A 26,341-nucleotide genomic window follows, 5' to 3' on the forward strand; every position below is an offset into this window, starting at 1 on the left:
CGGCGGGCGGGCGCGCCGGAAGCGGCGGCGCTCGGTGCGGGAGGGCGGCACGTCCGCTCCTCCGCCCGCGGCCCGCCGGACCATGGAGCCGGGACGGGCCGGCTGCCTCCTGCTCCTCCTGCTGCTGCCGGCGCTGGCAGCGGCCGCGCCGGGCGAGTTCGACCCGTACCGCGTGCTGGGGGTCGGCCGGAGCTCCAGCCAGGCCGACATCAAGAAGGCCTACAAGCGGCTCGCCCGGGAATGGTACGTGCTGCCCTTGCACCCCCTCCGCCCGGCCCCGGGAGCGGATCCCGGCCCCGGCTCGGTGCCAGCGGCAGGCCCCGCGGCCCGCGGTGCCGTGAGCCGCCTCGCCTGGCTGTGCGCCCCGGCGTCCTCGCAGGCCGGCGGTCAGCCTGGCACACGTAGATGCTCCATGCCGGCGATACTGCTGTAAAACCCTCTGGAGTCCGGCTGCGGGGGGAGAAGTTCGCTCAGAGTCTGCTTACGAGGGGGAAAAGTTCTCCCAGAATCAGGCTACATGGGGGAAAGTTCGCCCAGAATCAGGCTACATGGGGGAAAGTTCTCCCAGAATCAGGCTAGGGTGGGAAAATTCTCACAGAGTTTGGCTACGGGTGGGGGAAAGTTCTCCTGGAATCGGGCTACAGAGGGGAAAGTTCTCCTGGAGTGTGGCTGTGGGGGAAAAATTGTTGCAGAGTCTGGCTACAGGAAAAAAAGATCTTCCAGAGTCTGGTTAGAAAGGAAAAAAGTTTTCCCAGAATCAGGCTAGAGGGAGAAAAGTTCTCCCAGAGTCTGGCTGTGGGGGGAAAAGTTCTCCTGGAGTCTGGCTGCAAGGGGAAGAAGTTCTCCCAGAGTCAAGTGATGGGGGAGAAAGTTCTCTTGGAGTCTGGCTGTGGGGAGAAAAATTTCTCCTTGGGAACTTCTAATACACGAGCATTGAAGTCTCAGCTTGATGCCTGGATGTCCAAGGGCCGTTCAGTCGCTCTGCTGTGGAAGGGAAATGTGTTGGATGCACAAATGTCACACCCCTCATGCAGGTGCTGTGTGGTGAGGGTCAGGCTTACAGCATAGAAATAAAATTAATAAAGTAGGCTTACCTGCAGCTTTTAGAGCCCATGTTGTTCTGTGTGAGGCATCCCCGAGGCCATGGCAGGAGGTGATTCAAGTAAGAACCTGGTAGTTATGTAGGGCAGCAGCCAAGGGAGGCATTGCTAGGAAGGAGACACGCTCCATGTCCTGGGCTCAGGCTGCTGGAGATGGAGCAGACAGAGGGACTGGTCCACAGGCACACAGCCCACATCCCAGTGCTGCATTTTGGGATGGGGCTTGGGCAGAGACAGCATGTGTTGGGTTTAAATCTGACCTCAGCCTCGGGGATGTCAGTGCACGCCCTCACTGCCCATGTCCCCCTCCCCTCCAAACAGAGGCCAGCAGCTCCCCCACTGACCCCTTTTCCTCTGGTTCTGCCCCACAGGCACCCTGACAAAAACAAGGACCCGGGAGCAGAGGACAAATTCATCCAGATTAGCAAGGCCTATGAGGTAACACATGCTTCCTGTGAACTCCTGGTATCATTAAGTGACCTTAGTTTTCCATACATGTCTATGTGTTTTTCCAGTGTATGTATGTGTGGGAAAGGTGCTTGACTCTGTGGAGGTGGACATTACCCACCCAAATATCTGCTCAGCTTTGTTAACAGAGCTACTGGGGTCACCAACATGGTTTCTGCTGTAAATACTTTGCTACAGGTCTGCCTTGCTCTGCCTAAAAAGCCTCAAAGAAGGAAGGAGTGGGTATTCCCCAAGCCCTGCCCAGCTGACCGGCGTCTTGACTGTGTCACACATACATAAAAGCATTTTGGGGTCATGTAAGCAACGTTCATCATCACAGGGATTTAGTCACCTCAAATTATTCTTAGCAGTAGTTATTTGCACCTTCTGGAAATTGGTCACTCCAGTTTGTGGCAGCCAAGCCCATGGAAATCAAAATAAATCCTTATTTCCCTGCTAAAAAATGCAGTTTCTCTGCAGGGCTTCTGGCTGCTCAGTGAAACTTTTGGCACTTTCTGAACCCTCCAGATTTAAAGAGACATCAGCAAAAGCCAGAAAAGAGTGTTTGTGCTCAGAACACAGGATGTAACCTGAGGAGCTGTTGGTTACAGAAGTGGGTACAGCAGTCTGGATTTAGGGGCTCCTTTTCTTTGGGCTTTGAGGGTTTTTTACCCTTATTTACCACAGTGAGCCGAGAAGGATGTGATGCTTCCTTTTCCCAAAATATTTATCTGTCTGATTTGCAGCAAAGACTGCGCATTCCTTATGTTATTTACTGAGGGATTTACTGAGTCAGGGCAGTTCCCCCTCATGGTTTCAGGCAATCATTTTTCCATCATTTGCTTTCCAGATTCTCTCCAACGAGGAAAAGAGGGCAAACTTTGATCGCTACGGAGATGCTGGGGAAAGCCAGGGCTTCTCTCAGCAGCAGCATCGCCAGTTCCACCGCTTCCACGATGGCTTCTATTTTGATGAGTCCTTCTTCCATTTCCCTTTCAATTCCGAGAGGCGCGACACCTCCGACGAGAAGTATTTGCTCCACTTTTCCCACTACGTCAATGAAATTGTGCCAGATAGCTTCAAGAAACCTTACCTCATTAAAATCACCTCAGACTGGTGCTTCAGCTGCATCCACATCGAGCCCGTGTGGAAGGAGGTGGCTCAGGAATTGGAGGCTCTGGGTAAGGATGAGGTTGTTGGGGGTTGGGTGTGTGTCCCTCACCTCATAAGGCTGCAGTGGTTTGCCTTCAGGTTTGTGTGACCCAGTTTAGACCCTGTGGATTCCCTCAGGGTTTTATCCTAATGCTCTCCCAAACATTCCTAACTCCAAAGCAGGCTGCTGGTCATCAGTTTTGCACTGGGCATTTGGGCTGTGGGGGATCTTAGATGTGAACCCGGTGCTCTCCTTTTCCAGGAGCAGGAATTGGCGTCGTTCACGCGGGGTACGAACGGCGCCTCGCCCACCATCTGGGTGCCCACAGCACTCCGACCCTGCTGGGGCTCATTAATGGGAAAATAACCTTCTTCCACAACGCTGTCATTCGGGAAAACCTGCGGCAGTTCGTGGAGAACCTTCTGCCAGGGAATCTTGTTGAAAAGGTAGGTTCTAGCGGGGGTGTCAGATGCTGCTGCTCCTCTCTGCCTGGAGATCCCTCTCTCCTTGGCTGTTTTGGTGGTTAATCTGTTTAATTCAGGCTCCAAGCTGATCTGTGGCACAAAGCTCCAAACCCTGGAGCTGTCAGAAGCGTTCCCACCCCACAGCTCTGTAACACTAGTCCTTGAAAAGAGGATCCTGCTACTACATGGTCACACCAGTGATTCTAGTGGCAGCTGACCCCAGCTGTGACACCCCACAGCTGCCAGGGCTCTACCCAAGCTATCCCTAGGACAGGAACCTACTGGATTTCACTTCTCTCCTGCTGTCTTGGCATTTCATCCCGCAAATTAGGGACCACTTGCTACCTCATAGGTCACGTCTGCTAAAACTCACTGACACAGAGTCCCGTTTGTTTTGTCCAGTTTTCCTTCAGACCTTTGAAATGAACTGACAGCACAAGCCCTTTCAAAGTCATAAGTAAAATCTCCTAACTGATAATATATTCCCATGTTTCAGCCTTCTGGTGATTTTTGACAGAGTCCTAAGATGCCCACCACCCCTGTGATGTGGCTGGGTCAGCCCCACAGCACTCTCACCTGCCTGGCCTCTGCTCATGGCTTTGTTCACCCCACCCCATTTTCCCTTGGGATCTTTACCAGGGGTCACCTGCCCCAATAGACTCTTGACTTGTCTTCTGGGAGTTATTGAACTTCTCGCCTCAAGAATAGAGATCATTTCCCCTTCTACATTAACTGCAGCCATTTATGTACTTTCTGAGAGGCAGCACACCTGAAACAGAGCAAGTTTACTGGAGCTCTCAGGTTTCTTTTAAACCTTGGCTTCCCATTTTTATGTATATATAAATAATATGATCCCAACAAACAGGAGAATAACAGTGATGTTAGCATTGACTTGGAATGGCATCAACAGAGGCTGCAATAACTAAGATGGCTGAGGGAGGCCAAGAGTGACGGTTTTAATTCACTCATTAATCAGGAATATATGTTGGAAAGACCAACCCACCATCTGCTTCCTGCAACATCTGGACAGCATTTTCAGGCTCAGCCCTTGTTCAGACACCTTGTTGCAGTGTTGCTGCTGTCTGACAGCTCAGAGGTTAAACTGACGTTCTGCTTCTGTCTAAAGATTACAGATAAGAACTACATCCGCTTTCTGTCCCACTGGAGGAAAGACAACAAGCCCCACGTGCTGCTCTTCGATCACATGCCAGTTGTGCCGTTGTTATACAAGGTAATGTCATTTCTCTCACTGCATTGTTGACTTGCTTATAAATCCAGATGTTCCAAATTACAGAACGCCACTGCCATGAGCAGAGGTGGACTGATGCCTCCAGACACCACTGACTGGTTCAAGGAGAGCAAGCTGATTTGTGCAGGTTGTAAATGATGTTGCCAGGTGACCAGCTTTGTAAGGAGTCTGTTTGTTTCTTCATCCTGACACAGTTACCCTTCACGGGTGTGAAGGTGCAGGTGTGTTTCAGAGGTAGCAGCAACACAGGTGCACAACCTTTGTTGGGAATGAGAGGTGTTTGTGGCATATCTAATTTGGGTTGCTGAAAATCCCATTTCCTAAGAAGCCCCTGCCACCCTACAACATGTCAGGCTGTAATAAAGCTGTGGATCCGTGGAGACTCCTGGCACAATGACTAAGAGGATGCAAAATTTGGTTCAGTGAGGGAGAGGAAGGGCTTGTACTTCTCACAGCACATCTGATGGGATTCAAACAGCGGGATGTGTTCTTGGAGCAAAGTCACCACGGGCACTTGGGGGAGCAAATGCTTACTCTGTAACATAACTGTGCTGGGGATTTCCTCCTGGCCAGCTGACGGCCTTTGCCTACCGAGATTACCTGTCCTTTGGCTACGTGTACGTCGGACTGCGAGGCACCGAGGAGTTGTCCAGCCAGTACAACATCAACGTCTACACTCCCACCATGATGATCTTCAAGGAGCACATCGACCGGCCCGCTGACGTTGTGCAGGTATCACTCAGAGCCCTCTCCAACAGTTTTGGGAAAATGGGCACGGAGCTTTTCTGACCGAGCTGGTGATGAGGGCATGGTCAGTGGTGCAGTTTGGAGGAAGAGTGTTTGTTCTCAGCTTAAACTCAGGCTTTGGAGGAGGAGAGAGAGTGTTAGGACAAGGGAAGCTTGGGGCACTCCAAGCCTGTTGGGGAGCGGGGACACCTGTAACTTTGCAGTCTTGGGGCCTCAAAATATCTTGGGTGATTGCAGGGACAACCACAAGGGCTGGCAGCCTTCTCCAGGAACATCCAACAGCTTTCCCCTCCTCTTCCTGCTCATTTCCGACTTCTGCTTTCTTGGTCCTTGCCAGGCACGAGAAATGAAGAAGCAGCTCATTGATGACTTCCTTTCCCAGAATAAGTTCCTCATGGTGGCCAGGCTCACCAGCCAGAGGCTGTTCCAGGAGCTGTGTCCTGTGAAGAAGTCTCACCGTCAGCGGAAGTAAGAGGGGTTCCCATTTTGTTTCCCAAGGCTCTGGGGCTGCTCCTAGAGTCACTTTTGGTTTGATTCTGCAGGAAAAGAGCAATGACTGCATTGGATCATGCTCAATATCCATGCTGTCAGAGAGGTTTGGGGCTCATAAGGATTGTTCTGCCAAGAGGAGAGGGGTTGGTCATTCCTTCTCATCTCCAGACTGGCTCCTAATCTGCATCTCGTTGTGTCACCCAGGCACTGCGTGGTCTTGCTTACCGAGGAAGGAGAGAAGTTTGCTGAGGCTTATGAGTCATTTTTGACTTTTGCTGTGGCCAACACAAAAGACACGCTGAGGTTTGTGCACATCTACAGTGATCGGCAGCCGGAATTTGCAGATGCCCTGCTGATGGATGAGGAGAAGTATCGTGGAAGATCAGCTGTGAGGGTTTCCTTTTATTTTTTTAATCCCTTCTTCTCTTCGCCTGTCATTTAATTGATGCTGTACCTTGATGTGACACCTGATTCTGGGAAGTGGTTTGAAATGAATCATCTGTCTAGAAGAAAACAAAAGCCCCTTCCTCTCTGACATGTGCCATGCTCTTGGCTCATTCAGGTGGTCATTCTGGAGAGACGCAATAATGCAGGGAAGATAGCCTATAAAGCCTTGGAGGAGGCCTGGCAAGGCAGCAAAGAGGACAACTTCATCCTCCTGGATCTCCTGGACCAGCTGAGAACAGACCCTGGTCTTCTGTCATCAGAGACCGTTGTGGCAGACCTGAATGATGAGCTTGCTCCTGTAAGTGCACAGCCTTTCCAGATGCCTGACATTCGTGTTACCTTTGTGGACAGTCCCATTATGGTTGTTCAGAGGCATTATTTATATTTCAAAATAACAAAGCAAAACTCTTAGAAGATTTCTTGCTTACAGAAGGAATCTCATGGCATGCTGTGAACCTGTTGGGGCTCTTTATAGCAGTTTTGTCATTTCATTTTTTGCTTTTCATTCTTTTCAAACAGATGTTCCTTATCCGATGGTTCTACTCCACAGTGGACTACATCTCAGACTGGTGGGACAGTTTGTTTCACAGTAACTGGTATGGATTGGGAATCCATTGTTGGTATTCACAGCTTCCTTGTCATCTTATTTTAAAACAGATCCAATTTTAGCATCCTTTTGGGTGGGAGCAGGGCAGCACTCAAAAATATGATGACCTTTAAGACCCAAGAAACAAGCTGAGTTTCTGGGGAAGGCACACAGTGTTATCTGACTTAGGCAGGAACTGAAACTGAGGCAGAAAATGTGAACTCACAGACCTGACTGCTGTTTGCACATCTTCCCTCAGGCGAGAAATGATGCCACTCCTGTCCTTGCTCTTCTCAGCGCTCTTCATTCTCTTTGGCACCGTTATTGTTCAGGCTTTCAGGTGAGTATGCACCAAAATGCCCTCAGGGGTAGCTCTTCAGTCCAACCCCAAGGCCTTAAACACACACAAAATGACTTTCCTCTGCAGTGATTCGAGTGACACAAGGGATGCTCCACCCTCGGGGAAAGAAGAAACGGCCGCAAAGACGGAGAAGAACGACGCGAGCTTCAGCAAAGAGAGTAACAGGTTCCCCCTCTTAACTTCTCCAGAATGTTTTCTGCAGAAGCATTGCTCAGGGAGCACCTGTGCAGGGAGGGTTAGTGAAGAGCAGAGAAGTGCTGAAGTTGCACATAGTGCAGTTGTGCAGGGCAGTGCAGGCACAGCAAGGAAGGAGGACCAGTGCACAGCCAGGACCCAGCCAGCAAGGACAAGGGGACACTAATCTGCTTATTAAACAATTCCCACCAAGTTTGTCCTCAGGGGAGAGGTAAAGGTCTGACCCACTCATTGAGAGAGGTGCAAACCAAGCTATTGCACCGGTTACATTGGCTTTTGCTACAGGGCACAGGGATGGCTCAGCATAACAGGCTGGCAAATGCACTCCCAATTTCTCCATCCTCAGTTGCTCCCAGTCCTTTGCCCCCCTTTCACTCGGTGTTTTTGTTGCAGCAGGATTCCCAAAAAGAGCTTTGTTGAGGTGACTGAGCTAACAGACATCAATTACACCAGTAACTTGGTGCGCCTGAGGCCGGGGCACATGAACGTCGTCTTGATCCTGTCCAACTCCACCAAAACCCCACTGCTCCAGAAGTTCGCCCTGGAAGTCTACATGTTCACAGGGTAGGCTGGGCCCTCTCCCAGGCTTCTGTTGCTGTATTAACCACTTGTGTGATGCTGCTCTGGTGACACATCAGGAGTGTGGGTGGTTCCATTGCCACGAGTGAATGCTTCTGGTGATCAAAGCAGCCTCTGCCCTCATCAGTGGCAATGAGCCACCAAAAACCAAGAGGCTGTTCCCAGCCAGACTCGGTGGTGGTGGCCAGAGGGGTTGGGTGCTGGTGCCACTTTGACTGTACCCATGTTTTAAAAAATAGAAAGCACGACAGTGCTGCATACACTGAGCTGAAAAAGGAGCTGCAGCAACACAGCACTGCCCTGTCCTTGTTGACAATTCCTTACCTGTCCAGTAGGAATCCAGCCAGACCCAGGACACTAATCCCAGTATCTTCTCTGTTCTTCCCCCAGGAGCAGCTCTCTTCACTTCTCCTTCCTCAGCCTGGACAAGCACCGAGAGTGGCTGGAGTATCTGCTGGAGTTTGCGCAGGATGCGGCCCCCATCCCAAACCAGTACGACAAGCATTTCCTCGAGCGTGACTACACAGGCTATGTCCTGGCTCTGAACGGCCACAAGAAATACTTCTGCCTCTTTAAGCCTCACAGATCAGGGGACGAGGGGGGAACCCTGGGATCGTGCGAGGATTATGATGCTTTACAACATGCAGAAGCCAGAGGGAAATCCTCCTGCAGCCCAGGATCTAGATCCATTAAAAACAAATTACACAAATTGTCCTTTTGGATGGAACGCCTTCTAGAGGGTTCCTTACAGAGGTTCTATATCCCCTCGTGGCCTGCACTAGACTGAGGAATTTTACAGAGATTCTAAGGGGACAAACTTTTTATGAAGATGACAAGGGACAGCTCTTTCCAGGAATACTCAAACAAGCTTGATGAATGGACTTTAGGTTTTAGATGAACTTTCCTGGGGCCGGCAATTAGAACACACCTCCCGTGTCTGGAGCCCGGGAGCGCAGCCAAGCGCACCCGTGTGCCCTCCACCGCCCCGCCGTGCGTTTGGACGCTGTACAACCCAAGAGCCAAGAAGTCCATTGTGCCCCTCTCGTCCTGCCACGTCTGCTTCCCGAGTCGCCCCCATCCCACCTCTTGTTTTACCTCAGTTGAAGAAATCCGTGACTTCCCTGGGTCCGGACCAGCTGTGGCCGGTGATGCAGGCCGGGTCATGGTACTCCCTCCCCGTCCCCGTGTGCTTAGCCCATGGTGCATGGTGTAACTCTGGCAAGACCCTGCAGACCCTCCAGGCCCTGCCCTTCCGAAAGGCCTCCTCCCACCAGGCAGTGGTACTCTCTCGGCTTTCCCCATGGTAAGTGATGCAGAATCCAGTTAGGAGCATCTCCCTTGTAGCAAACTTTAGCTGGGACCCCCCCATGGTGCAGGCTCGTGGGCGATCTGCATGTTTCATGCTCCTCGTGTCATGGTTCCACCTGCAGCTTCACTGGCTGAACCGTAACAGGGAGGAAAAGGGCACGGCCGTAAAATACTGTCAAAGTGTTGAGTCATTTAAATGTCACGTTGATTTTTCAGATGCCTTTTCTGCTTCTGTCGATTTTAGACGATGTATCCTAGAGCCATAACTTTACCTGCGTCCTCAGATTGTAGGCGTGAGCTGCTATGAGCCAGTAGATGTGTAAGAAACTACGTAGCTGCCAGGGAGTCACCTGGACTCCTTGCAAACACCTTTCCAGCTGTAGTACAAACCAACCTTCCTTTGTATCAAGGAACCTCATCCTTCAACGATTGTATTCTTGAAATGTTGCCCCAGAAGTGCTGTATCATCAGACTGTTGCGTGCGTGTGAAGCTCCTTTGGTTTAGTTGGAGGTTGAGATGTTGGGTTTCAGCCTCTCACCCATTTCCTTCTTACCCCAAACCTCCATTTCTGCACACTCAGGCTGCTCTCGTGGCTTTGTGTTTGTTTGCTTGGGTATTTCTTTCATCTTTTGGAAGCATTGGGGGTGTGTGAGGTTAGAGCAGCTGCACAGCCCTGGGTTTGCATGTTGCTTTGCTATAGCGTCCCGACAGCTGCTTCCAGCACCACAGGGAAAGGGTGCCCCTTTCTGGGTAAGGTAGAAGGATGATAAGCAGCAGCCTGGTGGCTGCTTAACACTCCTCGAGTGGCCAAGCGAGGCAGCAGGGCTTCTCTTTGTGGCAAGGACTGAAATCCTGTGAGGTTTGTTCTTCCTTTTCACTGCACCGGGGCTGACACTGGCGCCCAGGCCTTCTCCTTCCGTGGATCTGGAACCCTGTGGCACCGTCAGGCTCCAGCATTGCCAAGCACGGGGATGGAGGCCAGTGGCCTTTGCCACAGGGCTTAGAGCACGGAGCACTCAGTGAACACATGGTGTTAATTCCAAACTCAGCCCTTGCCACTTTAGTTACCATCTTAGCAGAGCAGCCATTCAGTAGGAATAACTGCCAACCCCTGAGCTAGCTGCTAATCCCGCAGAGAAGTTGGGAATGCTCCAGTCATTGCACTCCCTACATGCCCTAATTGCTCCCAAAGCCTTGCCTCATTGCATTTCCCCATCCTGGGAGCAGACTGGCATGCTCCAACCCCCACAGGTACCTCAGATCCCCTGTACAACGTGCTTCAAATAAAGGCTGCGATGCTACAAATGATCCCTATGTGAGGTTAGTTCCAGCCCAATGCACTCTGGGCCACGGAATGAGGCACTAAAGTAGAGGGAAGGAAGGCAGGTGATGTCTTCTCCCTGCCCAGGAGCTCCTGTGAAGCTCCTGTGAAGGCACACAGGCAGCGCTGACAGAGAGCAGAGAGGGAGTGAAACACCAGCCTGATGCTTCTAGACTTCATTTCCACCTGGCTGGAGCAATCACTGCAGCACTCCTGCACTTTTCCCACAGCTTGCCATGCAGGATGTGGTTGGAATAGTTTTTAGCCCAGCAGAAGGCTCCACATAACATCTTAAACATTTGCAGTAGCAGAAGAATGCTCTCTGGCTCTCTGCTGTTTCTTCAGCTGATCAGAAACAAGGAGAAAACCCTCAACTCATGAAAAAAAGTGCCTAGTTATGCTACAGTGAGGGAATTCAGCCCAACCCTGAGGAAGGGGGGAGAAGGCTTTATGGCCTTCACATCCATTGTGTGTTGCATGCTGCCAGAATCATTGGGTTTATTTTCTTTTTAGCACAGGTAACCTCCCCTTTCAGCCAGGGAGTGCTTGCATCAGTCCACCAGTGCTGACTGGGGCTGGACAGGAGCACAGCTCCTGGATTTGTATGGAAATTTTGCCTAAGTTGAAGCAAAAGCCAAGCTGCTCTGCCCCCTGGTTTAGTTGGCTGCAGTGCCAGCATGGCACTCCAGGTGTTTGCTGTCTTGAGACCATGGTCAGAGCTGCTTATCCTGGGATCTGCCCTCTCCCAGTAGCCATGAACCATCACCCCATCATTTTCTGAACACTTGTGATTCTGTTCCACACGCGGTGATTTGTTATCCAAAGATTAAGGAGATTGGGTCCTAGTGCACTTTCCTAGTGAGATTTGAGCAATGGCACAGTGCTCAGAGCTGAGGCAAAGGGATACAGGCCTCAGAGTGGAGATTGTTCCCAAACTCCTCCCTGTCCCTGTCTCTGCCCTTCACCCACAGCAACCAGGAGCCAGGACACGAGCGCAGCCTGACAAGTAGGACTGAGAACTAGGTACCTATTTTGCACTTTTGATACTGGGAGGGGGGGAATTAACTTATTTGGCAAACTTGTCTTTTTTATTTTTGGGGGGTTTTGTTTTGTTTTTGTATTTGTGATCAGGCACTGATGTCATTTTGTTTTAAGACAATAACAGTTTCGCAACCAAAATAAACTATTTTAATGTGTGATGAGGTGGCTCTGCATCTCCATGTCCAAACTAACCTCACCTCCATGTCCTCTCAGAAATTTCAGGAGTGTTAAACTGCTCCTGCCATAGGAAACGCCTGGTTATTTCACCAGCAGGCAATCTAGTCAAATATCTCCCTACTCTCAGCAGGAGGCTCAGGCCCCCTTCATCTCCTCCCTTCTTCTACATTCATTGTCCTGCTGCAACATTCTAATGGGACAAACCTTTCACCAGTGACATTTTTTTTTTTCCAGGAGCCCTGTGAGCTGGGTGAATCATTCCAGAGGCAAAATGGCATTAGCTTCATCTATGCCTTTCCCAGGCCAGCTCCAAAGCTCCAGACCCCAGTTTAATGGGGTGTCTAGCCTGTTCCCTACAGTTTCCTAGCTAAAAAATACATTTTCTAGTGGTCAATGGCATTTATTTCATGCTGCAAAGCCCATGCTGGCTGCAGCTGTCTGAAGGGAAGGGGACATGGAAAGCCTGGCTGAGAACACAGAGAAGCGTTGCCCCAGGGCAGGTGGGAACTGCCCTCACAGTGTCTTCACTCCTGGGAGGACACAGAGCATCTCAAACAGTAGGTTTGCCCCCAGGAGGGCTGTATTGCCTAAAAATACAAGACAAAAAAAGGAAATCTGTTTATATCCAACAGCTTTCACCCACAGGCATGTGTGCCAGGCACTTGTCTTGCCCTCAGGCATCTTCAGACTCACCAGAGACATCATACATTGGTGCAACTTCCACAAGGTCACACCCCACTATGTTCAGGCCTTTGCAGCCACGAATAATCTCCAAAGCCTAGGGAAAAGAAATGGATTTGGGATCAAGAAACACATCTGACCTAGCAGACTGGTCCAGGCTCTGCTTTCCCCATATTCCAGTAAGGAAACCCAACCTCTACAGACCAAATCACATCAGTCCCACATTTTCCTTCCTCACCACCATGAGGAAACACTTCCTGGCCTCCCTAACTCCCACTTTGCTGTGCTGGTGAAACGACCTCCTTTAAGGGAGCAAAAGAGCCCTTTCCCCCGGGGCAGGGCAGCGTGTCCCCTCACCTGTGCAGGTGTGAGCCCGGCTATCTCAGGGGTGCCGGTGCCCGGGGCGTAGGCGGGGTCCAGCCCATCGATATCGAAGCTGATGTAGATCGGCCTCTCCCCCATCTGCGCCCTCACCTCCCTCATCAGCGGCTCCAGGGACTTCATCCAGCACTCCTCAGCTGGGACCACACGGAAACCCTGTGGGAGCACAGACACACGGGCACCTGCTTAGGGAAAGGGGGGAGACGAGGAGCATCCCCTGCCCTGCTGGGGAATATCTACCGGGAACAATCCTCATTCCAGGGCCAAGCTGCAGAAGTGCACCTGTAAGCACCTTCCACCCCACACACACACTAACTCCCCACTCAGCTGACATTCAGTGAGCCGGGAGTGCTTGTCCTGGAGACAAGCCGCTGGCATGGAACAGGAGGCAAAAATAAATGCATTTATTTCCCGTCGGAAGCCGAGTAAATGTTACTGACGTGGTATTTATGGCAGGGGGAGCACACAGCTCTGTGTGCGGATCAGTTTACCTGTTCCCGGCCGTACTTGTGGGGATCGGGCTCATAGGAGGAGCCTCGGATGCCGATCTGTACCACGCGGCCGCAGTCCAGCAGCCCTTCCTCCACACAGCGCCGGAACGGGCTCCCGTGGTAGATCCTCTGCCCCAGGGCCGTGTCCCCGGTGTCCGTGTGAGCATCCACGTGCACCAGCCCCACGGGACCGTGCCTGCTCGAGACAGGGTGGCCACGCTAGTCCTGTCCCGTGCGTGGTGACCCTGCCAACAGCAGGAGCCTTGCTGAGGCTCTTTCCCGGGTCCTTTCTCTCCATCTCCAGATTACAAACTTACTTTGCCGCCAGGGCCTGCAGGATTGGGTATGTTATGGTGTGATCTCCACCTGCAAGACACAGGGAAGAGGGGGAATACACTACAGGAGCTGCTCAGTGCTCATTACTTTTGCTCCCAAGTAATTTTCCCCTCTTTGCATTTATCCTGCACTTATTTATGCAGGGCTTTGTTGCCAAAGGAAAACTAACACTCCCATGGGCAGGTTGCTTCCTCTCCTGGGTCCTCTCTTCTCCTGGTCTTCCTTTTAGGGAGGACCAGATATGCAGACTGCCAGCAGGGACAGCCTGTGGAGCAGGATTCTTGATTGGGCTTATAAATAGGTATTTGATCAGCTTCTAGGATGCTGTAACTGGTGACTTGCCCCTCGTTACTCCACACATTCACTGCCTTCAGCATCACCAATGCCAAGCACTAACAGCTGCGAACTTGAACACACACCCAAATCAGGCCTTGTGTAAAGCCTGGGGCTCACTCAGCTGGAGGGACACAAGGGACAAAACCTGCTCTTGCTTTGGGTCCTGCTCAACAGCACACCAAAAACACGTCACTGGTTTTATTTGCAGACGGACCCATCCTCCTCATTTTTGACCCAAAGGAAGAGGCATCACAGAACATTCTGTTCAGCCGAGAACCCGTGAATTTACCCATGATACAGCACAACAGCCCGGGCAGGGAACAGACTCATCACTCGCCTTCTGCTAAGCCTGGACTGAATGACAGGAGAAGCAGAGGGACAGAGCCAGGATGCAGTGGCAGGACAGGGAGACTGGGGCTCCTACCCAAGGTGAGGGGCACACAGCCGGAGGCCACGATCTCCTGGTAGGAGTCCCGGATGAGGCGGCAGCTCTCAGGCAGGTTGTAGAGGTTCACGTTCACGTCCCCGATGTCGGCCACCCGCAGGGAGTCGAAGGGCGCGGCCCCGGTGCTGCCGTTGAATCTCCTCAGCATGGCCGACTCGGCGCGGATCTGACGCGGGCCGAACCTGGGCCGTGACACGGCTGGGAAATGCCACCAGGCATTGTCCCCAGCACCCCTCTCACCACAGGAGAGCCGTGCCCGATGGCCAGAGGGAAGCATGAGCTTCCCTGACTGGCCCTTACCTGGCTCCCGGCCGGTTGGACGTGCCTGTGTCCAGCGGGACACCGACAAACGCCACGTCCAGTCCCTCCGCAGACGCCTGCACGGGAAGCCTCATCATGGAGCAGACCCCCACAGGCCGGGCCACGAGCAGGGCACTGGGGGGCACGTTGAACTGCGAGCTCCAGCAGCTGGGGGCTCTGCTCCCTGGGACCAGGGGCTGGAGGAGTCCTGCAGACACACTGGCTGGGGAGCTGGAGGCGGCCAGAAGCGCCGGAGGCCGCAGGCTGTGGTGTGATGCGGTCACCATAGTGGTCACAGCTGGCTTGGGAGCGCAGAGCCCAGCTCCCCGGGGCAGCAGCTGGCTGCAGGCAGCCCAGAGCAGAGGCCTCATCCTGACCCACACACTCCCACCCTCTCTCTCACTGGGAATGCAGCTAGGTGTGCTGTGGAGCCCGTTCCCAGCTTGGGCAGAGTGCCAGCTGCCTCTGCCAAGCCTCTCTCCAGGGATCAAAGTGCACCGGACACTTCACTGCCCAGGGAAGGGCAGAAATCCAGCCCAGCCTCCACGTTCACCCTCCCAGCCAACCCCTTTCCCAATGGCATAGTCCTGGCAAACACTGGGAACAAACACAGCAGTGAGGGGCAAGAGCCTGTGCAGGGATTAGTGGCACAGGGTGGGAGGGACATGCTGGGAGATGTCCCAGTTTGCTCCCCTTGGGCATTTGCAGACAGCACAGTAGCATTTGTTGCATTAACAGCCTGTACTTTTAACCTGCACTCCACAAAAGCACCTAGAATGCTGAAAAATCATAAAAATGTCTCGTTAGAGGAAGGCAGAAGGGAAAGAAAACAAAAGGCAAGCCTGACCTCAGCAGAACCATGGGGGGGACAAAATGCAAGCAACAGGGGAAGCATTAACAGGGATTTAAGGACTTGAGGGACAAGCTGCAGGACAAGCATTTTAGGCCATTTTTGAGGACAGAATTGAAACAGTTTCCAGGGAAAGCAAGTTTCCAACGAGTGGAGTTAATCAGTGCAGATAAAACCCTGGTTGGGCAAATACAAACACACTTGATACTGGATGGCTCCAGCCTGTAATTCTGCTCCCTACTTGTATAGAGACAGGACCTGGGAGAGAGAGGGAAAGGCACAGGAATGATGTTCATGGCAGAAAGAGGGCTTAGAGACCTCCACCACACAGCAACAGCATTTACTCCTCAAAAGGCTCCACAGGGTCCAGGGCATGGGACTCACTGCCAGACCCAGGCCCACACAAAGCAAAGGCAGCAGAAACATAGTGCAAGAGCTCAGTAATGTAAGAAGCAGCAGCAGACACTGGTTGGGTCAGATCAGGATTACAAAGGCCTTTTTTTGCAGCTTTGTCCCCCAAGAGCTCATTTCCCCCAGTTCCCCAGGCTCTGTGCTCTTTGCTGCACTGGAACAATGTGCAGAACCCGGAGTGCAGGTTACCCTGTGATGATTAGGGGTATCAGCCACTGTCTGATACTGCAGGAGCAGAAAGTGATTTACCATGCAGCAGAGTATGAAACACATCCCCAGGGCAAGGTCTGTTCCTCTTTGGGAAATTCCCCTTGGAGTAGAACACCGTGTTCCACAGTTAGCACTGGAAAGAGCTGAATTTGCGTTTAAGACACCCCGGAACCAATGCTCCACAGCCCAAATTGGATTGAGAGAACCCACACAGCCACAGCCACATTAAATCTTTAATTTATTGTGCAACAAGCATAAATAACTTTCTCCCCAAGTTCCTCTAAACACAATTATAGCCATGAAATTGAATACTGTTTCATAAACATGGCTGTTGTTATTTAAAGATCCATGTCTCTGTCCTCCACACCAAAGGATATTATTTCATTGAAGGAAACACAGGTAGGTTAAAGAGCAGAGCATCACACTGAACTCTTTAAACAGGGGCTGCTGCCCAGCCTCACTCTGCTTGGAGCATTATCCCTAACTGGAGAGTCTGACTCAGCCTTGGACCCTGGGGCAGCCACCACCACAGAGCTACAACAGTTAAGAACAAGGATAAGCGGGATTTGAGGATGATGTGCTTCCACTATCCTGCGTACAACTGTGAGGTTTTTAGTGCTGCTGACGCTCACGTTACCAGGCAGCACCTCATCAGGAAGATTTCAGGCTGTCATTTCACAGCTCAGAAGAAAATGAGTTTCAAACCACCATGGTTACCCCAAGAAGAGAGACTGCAGTTCCCTTTGTCAGCTTGGATTTCTGTGTGTTGAATTGTTTCTCTGTAAAATGCAGCCAGACAGTGCCTTCTCCCAGTCACTCCTCTGGAAAAGCATCTGCTTCATTTAACACACAACTTACAAGTCAATTAATTCCCAAATGGGAGCAAAACCAACCACAAACCTCTGGACACCTGCAAGGTCCACACTCCCATCCCCCCAGAGGGTAAGGAAGCAAGGGCATCTCCTCTAGCAGGGACAGAAAAGCAGCGTGGTTAACACTTGCTAGAGAGAAACTCAAGCTCCTAAACACAGGCCTGCAGTTTGTTCTCTAAAGCACTACAGGACTGCAGACAGACAGAAAGGACAGGTTCCTAAGTGCCTTTTGAAAGTGCCATTTATGTGGGATGCTCATGTTCCAGGTGGTTCCTTCACCCAGAGTGGCTTCTCCATGCCAGCAACAGGAATATTGCTGCCCAGAGGTCTTCAAATTCGAGGTTTGCCAAGAAGCACATCTTCATTTTGGTTTCTACCTGGCTCTTCTCTGCCAGCCTGTTGGTGAGCAGGGTGGCTGCAGACTGGCAGAGCAGCCAGGCAATCATCTGGTCAGGTTTCAGGGTCCTGGATGCCACAACACTGTCACCCCAGAGGCTCAGGTGCAGCACGTTCGCTGCCACCCTCGCAGACAACCTCTGCAAGAGGAAAGGGAGGGGAGATCAGCTGATCCTGCTACACTCAGCCACATCACCAGCATGGAGCCTTGGCACCTCCAAAACTCCCTGGAGCCCCCCAAAAGGCAACACCCTGTGAATCAGAAAGCTCTTTCAGACTACTACTATATATATAATGTTGTGTGGAACCCTCCAGTGTGAGGTCTGGTCCTGACACAAACATCTGAAACAATTCAGCACCACTCAGCAAAGACTTTTTTGGCTTTGATCCTTATGTTGTCCTTTGATCCTGCAGTGAGATCTGGACTAACCCCTGCACCCACAGCCCTCCAAGGCAAAATGATCTGCCAGGGATACTCCCAAAGAGGATATCTTGAAGGCAACAGCTTCTTACCTTGTTGGGATCTCTCTGAAGCAGCATCTTTATCACCTGCCTCACCTCGAGGGGCACATGGTTGGGCAGGCTTGGCAGCTGGTCCTCCTGGTAACTTCTGCTTTCCAGAGTGGAGTCCCCGTGGCCATAGAAAGGATTGGCCAGGCCCAGGATCTCGTAGGCAATCGCTCCAACAGCCCAAGCATCAGCTTTGCTGTAGTTGATCACCGTGCCTGGACCAGGTGATGCTGTGATCACCTGCCACAGAGAGGGGGCTACTCAAACAAACAGCTTGAGTGCTGAAATTCGATTTTTAATGCTCAAACCTGCATTTTTCCTGTAATAAACTTAGACACTGAACCCAAAGGTGGGTTGCATCTGAATCTGTGCTGTAAATATTCCCTATTGGCATGCTCTAAGCCTCTGGCACTGCTCTGCCCACTGGGATGCTGGGAGGAGTCTGAACATTGCACTGAGGCTTTAGCTGTTGTCCCTGACCAGCACTCCCAGAGTTCCAAGGGCTATCTCCTGCTGGAATTATGGAGACAGGACACCTGCAGATGAACAACCAACACCACAGCAAGGTGCTCCAGGTCCAGCAGACAGTTAAGGGTGTCTTGGCTTTTATTATTTCTTATCATCAAAGAAATAAAAAGGAACTGTAAATAATTTCACAACAGTCTTGAACTTTAGCCAAAAGCTACTGTTGCAACTGCTGCATAAAATTCTTAATAGTTACATGGAAAGGGGCCTGAATAAAGATTAAAGAGTAAATTTGGGGGAGGGGAGGAAAAGCTGATTCTGCCTCGTAACACCAACTGATTACATTTCACCTGTTAGAGCTCAAGGTGTCTATTTGACATAGTTCAGCACAGATGTTTACCAAGCCTAACTCAAGATAGGACACAAACCTTCTATGCCACCAAAACTTTTAGCCCCAACAATGGGACAAGAAGAAAACCAGCACCACAAAGCACTGCTACAGAGGGATTTACCTCAGGTGCCATAAGGCAGCCGTTGCCACCCCGATCCACGTAGGAGCTGGTGAAGGGCAGCCTCAGGCCGATGCTTTCATCTGCCAAACAGCAGCCAAAGTCTGTGATGACCAGCCAGGGGCATCCAGCTGTGAACAACACAGAGTTAGGGTTCAGTTTGGGAGGACCTGGCAGCACCAAACACCACATCACATCAACATCCAGCTTGGTGTTGGAATGCAAACTGTCTGAGGGGGCATTCGATCCCCTCATCAAGACTGTGGGCAAAGACATTCAGTAGAGTGACCTGGTCTAGTGGGAGGTGTCCCTGTCCAAGGCAGGGGGTTGGAATGAGAAGAGCTTTAAGGCCCCTTCCAGCCCAGGCCATTCCATCATTTTATGATTCTAAATCCTGAGCCCTGGAGAACAGAGAATCCTCTGTCGCCTCTTGGGCCGGTCTCCAGGAAGGCAGGGTGGATTCCAATGGTCTCTCTGTGTCTCTCTCCCTGATACTCTTCAACCAAATTCTTCCACTCCTAATCACACAGACCTGCCTGCCTCCTATTGCTCCTGCCAATTTGAATCTCAATCAACCAAAAAAGAGCTCAGGTAATTAAAACTGCTGTTAGAGGCTGACAGGAGAACAAGTAGAAGAAAATGCTGGATCACTTTCCTCCCACCCCATGTTTCATCATCCCAAGGTGCAGCACCATTAACCTGGCCATGGGGTGGGATTTTAAGAGGCTCTCTGTACTCTCTGGCTTGGGAAAGATGACAGAACCAAGAGCCTGAAGCAAAGGCTCCCGCAGCATCCCAAATGTGGTGTTCCCGGATGCTCCAGTCAATGTTGGCTGTGCTCATGCAATCCATCATCTCAGCAATACACTATGTCCATGTTAATGATCCAAAACCTCAGGCACAGGCAGGATCGATGACTTGCTGCACTCATAACAAATACTAAGCTAAAAACTAAACCTGAAATTATTCAAAAGGTTTGATGCTTCTTCCCCCAAACACACAGCCAGGTGAGACTTCCCCGAATACCAAGGTGACCGAATCACTTCTGTGAATTAACTGGCATTTATCCTCAGGGATCTACATACCACAATCAAATTCAACCAGGATATTGTCAGACTTGAGGTCTCTGTGTGCTATTCCATGTCGAACAAGGTGGTCCACGCCTTCCAAGAGCTGCAGAATCATCACTGTGGAGAGGCGAACATCCGGAGTGTTCTCCTGCAGATACTGGCGCAGCGTGAAGGGGTAGCTAGGCAGAACAAGGAAAAAAATGGGAATTAGCATCCTGGAGGCTTATCACTGGCAGTTCAACCTCAGTGTTGGCTCATCTCATTACTGATTCTACTCCATCTCTAGCAGTGTGCTCAGACTAGGGGTGAAGTTCAGGCTTAGAAGGGCAGACAAATGGGGACAAACTCCACATTTCTCATTTTAATTTGGGGTAATTATTAAAAAGAACGGTTTGTCTTCATTGTGGAAGCACAGTCAGAACCTCAAGAACTTGGAACAGGTCCTGGGAGGCGTTTCCAAGAGCATACTCTGCTCTTTGGCAGCAGCCCAGACCCAAGCTTTGCAGGGACAGAGAGCCCAAGTCACGTTAACCAGCTTCTCTCCACTTACTTCTTCATCACCAGGAAGAGCGTGCGGCTGTGACCAATCCCTCTGGGGTTCAGGCTCAATGGAAGGACATCAGGATAGTCAGCAAAGGCTCCAGGCAGCAAAGGGACAGAGGACGTGAACGCTCGGATCACCTGGATTATATTCGGATGAGGCTGCAGCTTCTTCCTCCCAAGGACTGGTTTTCTGTGCAGAGTAAAGACACCACAGATTGCACCAATGCCTCAGTCGGTTCTGATGGATCCCAGGCACATTGCTGTTATTGCTGGAACTACTTTTCATTATTATGGCCTGTCCTCCACACCAAAGGGCTTCCTAGCAGGGAGCAAACACGTTTTTTCTGCACTGGAAGCATCATCAGAGAGAGATTAAAGCTGCACAGGGTGGATTACAGGACTGCACATTAAGCAAACAGTCAGACACTCACATCCTGGAATCCATTCACTGAGCAAGAGCATGGGCAGCAGTTTCATGGCCTATTTCCTAACCAGCATCTCAGCCCAGCACTTCCCAGGTGAATGCAGAGCACCCACAGCCTGGACGGACCCACTGCAGCCACGGGCATCTCCCAGCACCTCTCCAGAGCTCAGAATCCACCCCAATGCCTCCCAGAGCAAACTGAGCCAACCAAGGTGTCCAAGGGGCTCTTCTGTAACTGGATCTCCCTATTCACAATGGCCAAATAGGAAATAAGGTGCTTTACCTGCACTACAAACAGAGCATGATAAAAACCTTCACACATAACATGCAGCCTTCCTTTTTCTCAAGCACCACTAACCCTTCTATGCTGCTAACAAAGGCAGAGCCAGGCACAGGCTGCTTCTCCATTTAAAAAGAGCCACAGCAGCTCTAGAGAGTAACACTCAAACACAATTACTTTGTTAGACATAATAAAGGTCAACTCCACACTGGGAGTATCAATTTAGAACCTCTATTTTATGGCAGAGGCACGAAGCTCTCCCTACCCTGAAATGCAGGTTACCTATTTGTCTGCAACACAGATCTCTCATCCCCTGAATGTCAAATATCCCTTTGGCTGCTCTACTGCATTCCCAGCCAGCCACGGGCACAGCATTCATTATTCATTTGTATTGGCAGCCAGGATGGATTTGAAATTTAAATCAGACAATCTGGGCTGTGGACTCCATTGTTTCAAATGGAAAAAAAAAAGATGCATTTCTGAACAAAAAGGTAGCTAACTTGAGGTAATTTAGAAGTTTCCATGAGATTTTCCACCTTCATGCCATTTGCTCACTTCCCACTCAGGTCAAAGAGTACAAACTAAGTCATTTCCATTTCCCTTCTCATCACTTTTCCTGCACTAAAACAGTTTCAACCTCCCTGTCCAGCACCCATCCTATCCCAAACCAGTTCTCAAACCTCACGGTCAAATTGTATTACAGTGAAATAATTTAATGTTTAATACACTCAAACTGTTACCGATTGCAGCAGTGCAATTAAAAAGCATCACAATACAAATTTAAATGGTGTTCAACCAGTGGCTCCTCCAGCCTTTACCTCAGCAAATGCCAACACATTTCAACACAGGGAAGCTAAGGCACAGCCACTAGACCCTGGTGGGACCCCAAATGCTCCCAAATTCTTGGTGCACCCTTTCAACCCCCTCTGGACCAAATACTTTAGCAATGCAATTCCCTGCATGCAAACAAACTTAACAATCCCCAGGCTTACCTGCTTTCAGCAGCTATTCTAGAAAGCCCTGTCCACCTTCTAACAGTACAAATTGCTGCAAAATTAATCAAGGGATAAAACCAGCACCTTGCCACCTCCATACCTGCGGCCAGAGACAGCTCCGTATTCCCCGGACAAGGCCAGGCCTGTGGCTGGGACGAGCTCTCGGCCCATGGCATCCAGGATGGCTTCACTCGAGGAACCAGCCTGCAACAACAACCACACCCCATGTGGGTTCCAGCTCCGAAATCGCCCGGCCCCAGCGCGAGCTGAGCGCAGATAATCCTGATGCTGGCACCATGTCTGGAGCTGGGTCAACTGAGACCAGATTCCAGGACTTCCCTCCCTTGAAGATCAAAGAAGGCAATTAACTACTTAAAGAGTTCACTAAGGAAGGCCACAAGGCCTTTATTTGCAGAAGGAAATCTATTTGTCACTTCAAATGCACCCTTGATCATCAGCAATCCAGACTACACCTCAGCACTCACTTTCAACTTCCAAACCCAAGTGGAAGAGCCCACAGCTAAATGCCAGGATACATCTGGAGACCAAGGGATTCCAGATGTTGGCATTTTGGAAGATTATCTTGAAATATTCACTTGTCACATCAATGGGGAAAGCCACGTGGATTTTTTTAAACATAGAAGAGCCACATTGAGGAACTGGATCTCCAGTCACCCAGGCTGGGAAACACTGGAGCAGATCTTGGACAGTCACTCACAGCAAGGGGACACAGCAGGCAGGTTACTGTGCACCCTGAGACCATTGACTCTTCAGGAAGAAAACCCACCTCTGTCCTGACACTGACAGGACACCAATTCCGAAATCACTGGCAGCAGTGGCTTTCCCCTTCTTAGACCTTTCCAATAGAGCCAGCCTCAGAAAACCTTTTCTTCCCAAAACATCACCTCCATACCCAAGAGCCCCAGCAGGAGCTCTCAGTGCCGATTCCAGAGGATGACAAACGCCAATTACCTCGCTCTGGGACTCTGCACTAACACACAACATCTCCAGTGTCACCTACCAACAGCTCTGTTGTGACACACTCATCCTGCACTCCACAATTAGCGCTTTCAACACTTCAGTATTAAACATTCCAGCCAGAATTCCCCAGCAACAGACACGGGGGATTCAGCGAACTCCTTACCGAGATGTTCCACATCATTTTGATAGCTAAGGGAAAAGCCCCTTGTGGCTGGTGCTTCACCACAGGCTCCTCTTCAGCGGCCTGGGAAGCTGAGGCATGGTGCTGCTGCAGGGCTGGGAGAGGGCTGCTCTCAGCAGGAGCCCGAGGAGCGGGGCAGAAGGGAATGGCTGCCTCGTACACGGCGGCACTGCAGCCCTTCCCGATGGGCTGGCCGATGAGATACTCCTCCAGCTTGAAGCCCTGCCAGCGGAAGGAGCTCAGGGGATCTTTCTGCGGCTTGTTCTTCCCAACAAACACGGTCTGAAAGGAACACGAACAGAAAAACCCGCTCAGTTAGCCCAGACTTCCCAGTGAAGGAGAACTTGGTGTGTCAGTGGTATTACACACCCTGGTGGGATGGTCCAACCTGAAAGTCTCAATCAGACTCTAAGCACTGGGCTCAAATCACTGTAACCACATGAAAGATCACCTGCAGGCCATATATTTTGTGCAATACAATTTACCCCTAAACCAGTCTTTTCTAAAGGTGCCCTTTTTAAAGGAAGAAGACGAGCCAGGAGGGGGAGTCATTTGCCAATCTAGAATATAAATGTATTTTCCCACAGAAGCTGTGGCTGCTCCATCCCTGGAAGCGTCCAAGGCCAGGCTGGACAGGGATTGGAGCAAGCTGGGATAGTGGAAGGTGTCCCTGCCCTGCCAGGGGTGGGAAGAGATGGGCCTAAAGTCCCTTCCAGCCCAAACCATTCCATGATTCTGTGGTTGTGTAAAGAAAAGTTTAACTGAACACTTCTGAAATCAGATGCATTACACTTTTTTTTATTATTTATTATTATTTATTATTATTTATTATTATTTTTTATTAATTATTACACTTTTCTCCCTCTCCATAAACAAACCAGGTAAACAGCATTTTAAAGAAAATCGAATTGAAACCAGCAACAGGAAAACAGTGGCCTTTTTGAGGCAGTCAGCTGTGAGGGCTGGTTAGTGTGAGGAAGAGTGAATCTATGATGGGAGGGAGCTGGGGGAGAAAATCAAGAGATGTGGAAAAACAGCACACAGGAGGCTGTTCTGGAGTTTCATCACAGTTCATGATCCTACAGGTCTGGTGCTGCCCCAGCTGTCACCATACCAATACAAACAAGTGGCCTTCTCTGTGAGCTGCAGCCCCAAAGCAGCGGTGACACCCTAGGGATGTGTCATTGCACACAGACCAGGGACAGCAAATGGAACAATCCAGCAAGGACAGAGGAGAGAAAACATCCTCTTCAGGAGAAACTTCAGGAATGTGTCTGCTGGTCGGTGGAGCAGGTGACAGCTGGCTCTGAGCACCAGAGGTCTATTTTTACCCAGGAAATAAGTTCAGTACCATCCGTGCCCCGTGCCCTGCCAGCACAGCCTGGCCCAGCACTACAGGATCCCCATGGGGATCAACATCAGTGTCCTGGGACATGAAACCCCCACCACCAGGGCCCTGACCCCCTCCCTCTGTGGAGGGACAGGGAGTGAGGGTTCCTTGCTTTTGAAAGTACCTGCTTTAGGGTGGTGAGGAGCTGCTGAGTGAGAGGCTCCCCCAGGACCCTGTTTTTGGGGAGAAGGAGGTGCCTGTGGGGCTGCTCCCAGCACTCCTCCTTTGGGGAGGTGCCTGACAGCTGCTCATTGAAGCACCCCCCACCTTCCTTGGGGAGAGATAGGGAGGTGTCTGGGGGGCTCCCCAGTGTGCCCTTCACAGGGGCTCTTGGGGGTCTCCCCACAGCAGTGACCCCCCTTCCCTTCATGAGGGGTGTCTGAGGGGCACCATAAAACAAGGCTCTCCTCTTCAGCAAGGGAGTCTGGAGAGCTCCCCACAGCAGTGACCACCCCCCTCCCCTTCAGAGGGGACATCTGAGGGGTTCCTCAGAACCCCCCTCCCCTTTTATGGATGATGTCTGACGGCTTCTCCAGAGCCATGAGCACTACCCTTAGTGGGTGGTGTCTGAGGGACTCCCCAAAACAAGGACCCCCCTACCCTTCGGGGGGGGCGTGTCTATGTAGCTCCCCTCAGCACTGACACTGTGCCGTTCATGGGGGGGTTCAAAGGGCCCCACACATCAAGGACCACCCTCTCTCTCATGAAGGATGTCTGGAGGACTGCGACCCCCCGTGCCCTTCTTGGGAGGTGACTGAACGCCGCCCCCGCGGCAAGGCCCCCCCTTCCCCTCACGGAGGGCGCCCCAGGCGCTGCCCAGCGGGACCCCCGAGCCGCTTCCCACCTGAATGTGGCGACACGCCGCCTCAGCCCGGCGCTGCTCCTCCAGGCGCGGCTCCACCAGGCCCAGCGCCATGGCCAGCGCCAGGCAGACGCCGCCGCGGCCCCGCCGCGCAACGGCCGCCAGCCCGCCCGCCGGGCCGCGCAGGAAGAGGCGGCGGGCGGCCGGCAGCCAGGCCAGCCAGGGCCGCCATGGGGCGGGCGGCGCGGCAGGCGCGGGGCCGGGCGCGGGGCGGGGGTCGGGGCGGGGGGCGCGGGGCGCGCAGGGCGGGCGGCACCGCGGGAGGAGCCGCAGGGCCCGGGCCAGCAGCAGCCGCACCGCCATGACGAACGCGTCAGCGCGGGGGGCGGGGCCCGAGCGGGCCAATGGCGACAGACCGCGCCCGGAAACACGCCCACCGGATCGCTAAACCACGCCCACTGGGCACGAAACCACGCCCCCGGCACGGGAAAGGGACGGGGAGGGAACGGGCGGGGAATGGGAGAGGGAATGGGGCAGGGAGTGGGACAGGGAATGGGACAGGGAATGGGGCACGGAATGGGACAGGGGATGGGAATGGGAATGGGAATGGGGCACGCAGTGGGACAGGGAATGGGCATGGAGTGGGACAGGGAATGGGGCACGGAATGGGGCAGGGAGTGGGACAAGGAATGGGGCACAGAATGGGCATGGAGTGGGACAGGGAGTGGGCATGGAGTGGGACAGGGAATGGGGCAGGGAGTGGGGCATGGAGTGGGACAGGGAATGGGCAGGGAGTGGGGCATGGAATCGCCAT

The 26,341-nt window shown here is 51.9% G+C and overlaps 3 protein-coding genes across 4 annotated transcripts; 1 reads left to right on the forward strand and 2 right to left on the reverse strand.

Moving 5' to 3' along the window:
* Positions 1 to 2: 2 nt before the first annotated feature.
* DNAJC16 (DnaJ heat shock protein family (Hsp40) member C16) lies at positions 3 to 11,649 on the forward strand. 2 transcript variants are annotated; one of them, XM_054647918.2, is made up of 14 exons: positions 3 to 243; positions 1,472 to 1,538; positions 2,398 to 2,728; positions 2,962 to 3,146; positions 4,291 to 4,395; positions 4,987 to 5,145; positions 5,498 to 5,628; positions 5,857 to 6,040; positions 6,215 to 6,397; positions 6,619 to 6,695; positions 6,945 to 7,025; positions 7,113 to 7,211; positions 7,635 to 7,805; positions 8,211 to 11,649. In XM_054647918.2, the coding sequence occupies exons 1-14, from the start codon at positions 83 to 85 to the stop codon at positions 8,605 to 8,607; spliced, it is 2,331 nt and encodes a 776-aa protein (XP_054503893.1). In that variant the 5' UTR covers positions 3 to 82; the 3' UTR covers positions 8,608 to 11,649. The 2 variants fall into 2 exon arrangements, with proteins under 2 accessions (XP_054503893.1, XP_077046482.1); XM_077190367.1 differs by having other exon boundaries at positions 7,638 to 7,805.
* On the reverse strand, positions 11,530 to 16,203 carry AGMAT (agmatinase (putative)). The gene is given in 8 exon segments (XM_054647948.2): positions 11,530 to 12,255; positions 12,362 to 12,446; positions 12,707 to 12,886; positions 13,222 to 13,417; positions 13,539 to 13,587; positions 14,318 to 14,520; positions 14,639 to 15,030; positions 15,032 to 16,203. Coding segments are annotated over 8 exon segments (1,518 nt in total). The 5' UTR covers positions 15,371 to 16,203; the 3' UTR covers positions 11,530 to 12,181.
* A 127-nt stretch (positions 16,204 to 16,330) lies between these two features.
* PINK1 (PTEN induced kinase 1) lies at positions 16,331 to 25,920 on the reverse strand. The gene is made up of 8 exons (XM_054647816.2): positions 25,570 to 25,920; positions 23,318 to 23,617; positions 22,274 to 22,377; positions 20,482 to 20,664; positions 19,947 to 20,110; positions 18,865 to 18,992; positions 17,891 to 18,127; positions 16,331 to 17,517 (listed from the first exon to the last, which is right to left on the reverse strand). The coding sequence occupies exons 1-8, from the start codon at positions 25,888 to 25,890 to the stop codon at positions 17,257 to 17,259; spliced, it is 1,698 nt and encodes a 565-aa protein (XP_054503791.2). The 5' UTR covers positions 25,891 to 25,920; the 3' UTR covers positions 16,331 to 17,256.
* Between the last annotated feature and the right edge of the window lie 421 nt (positions 25,921 to 26,341).

This window comes from Agelaius phoeniceus, chromosome 24 (genome assembly GCF_051311805.1).
Source record: "Agelaius phoeniceus isolate bAgePho1 chromosome 24, bAgePho1.hap1, whole genome shotgun sequence".
In the NCBI taxonomy this organism is placed as follows: Eukaryota; Metazoa; Chordata; class Aves; order Passeriformes; family Icteridae; genus Agelaius; species Agelaius phoeniceus.

Excerpts from the sequence above, each read along its gene's own strand:
- PINK1 (XM_054647816.2), bottom strand. The coding sequence starts at position 25,890 with ATGGCGGTGCGGCTGCTGCTGGCCCGGGCCCTGCGGCTCCTCCCGCGG. Across the intron at positions 20,111-20,481 it reads CTCTTCCTGGTGATGAAGAA|CTACCCCTTCACGCTGCGCC; the intron begins GTAAGTGGAGAG and ends TGTTCTGCCTAG. Across the intron at positions 18,128-18,864 it reads GCTGCCTTATGGCACCTGAG|GTGATCACAGCATCACCTGG; the intron begins GTAAATCCCTCT and ends TCTCTGTGGCAG.
- DNAJC16 (XM_054647918.2), top strand. The coding sequence starts at position 83 with ATGGAGCCGGGACGGGCCGGCTGCCTCCTGCTCCTCCTGCTGCTGCCG. Across the intron at positions 244-1,471 it reads AAGCGGCTCGCCCGGGAATG|GCACCCTGACAAAAACAAGG; the intron begins GTACGTGCTGCC and ends TCTGCCCCACAG. Across the intron at positions 4,396-4,986 it reads TTGTGCCGTTGTTATACAAG|CTGACGGCCTTTGCCTACCG; the intron begins GTAATGTCATTT and ends CCTCCTGGCCAG.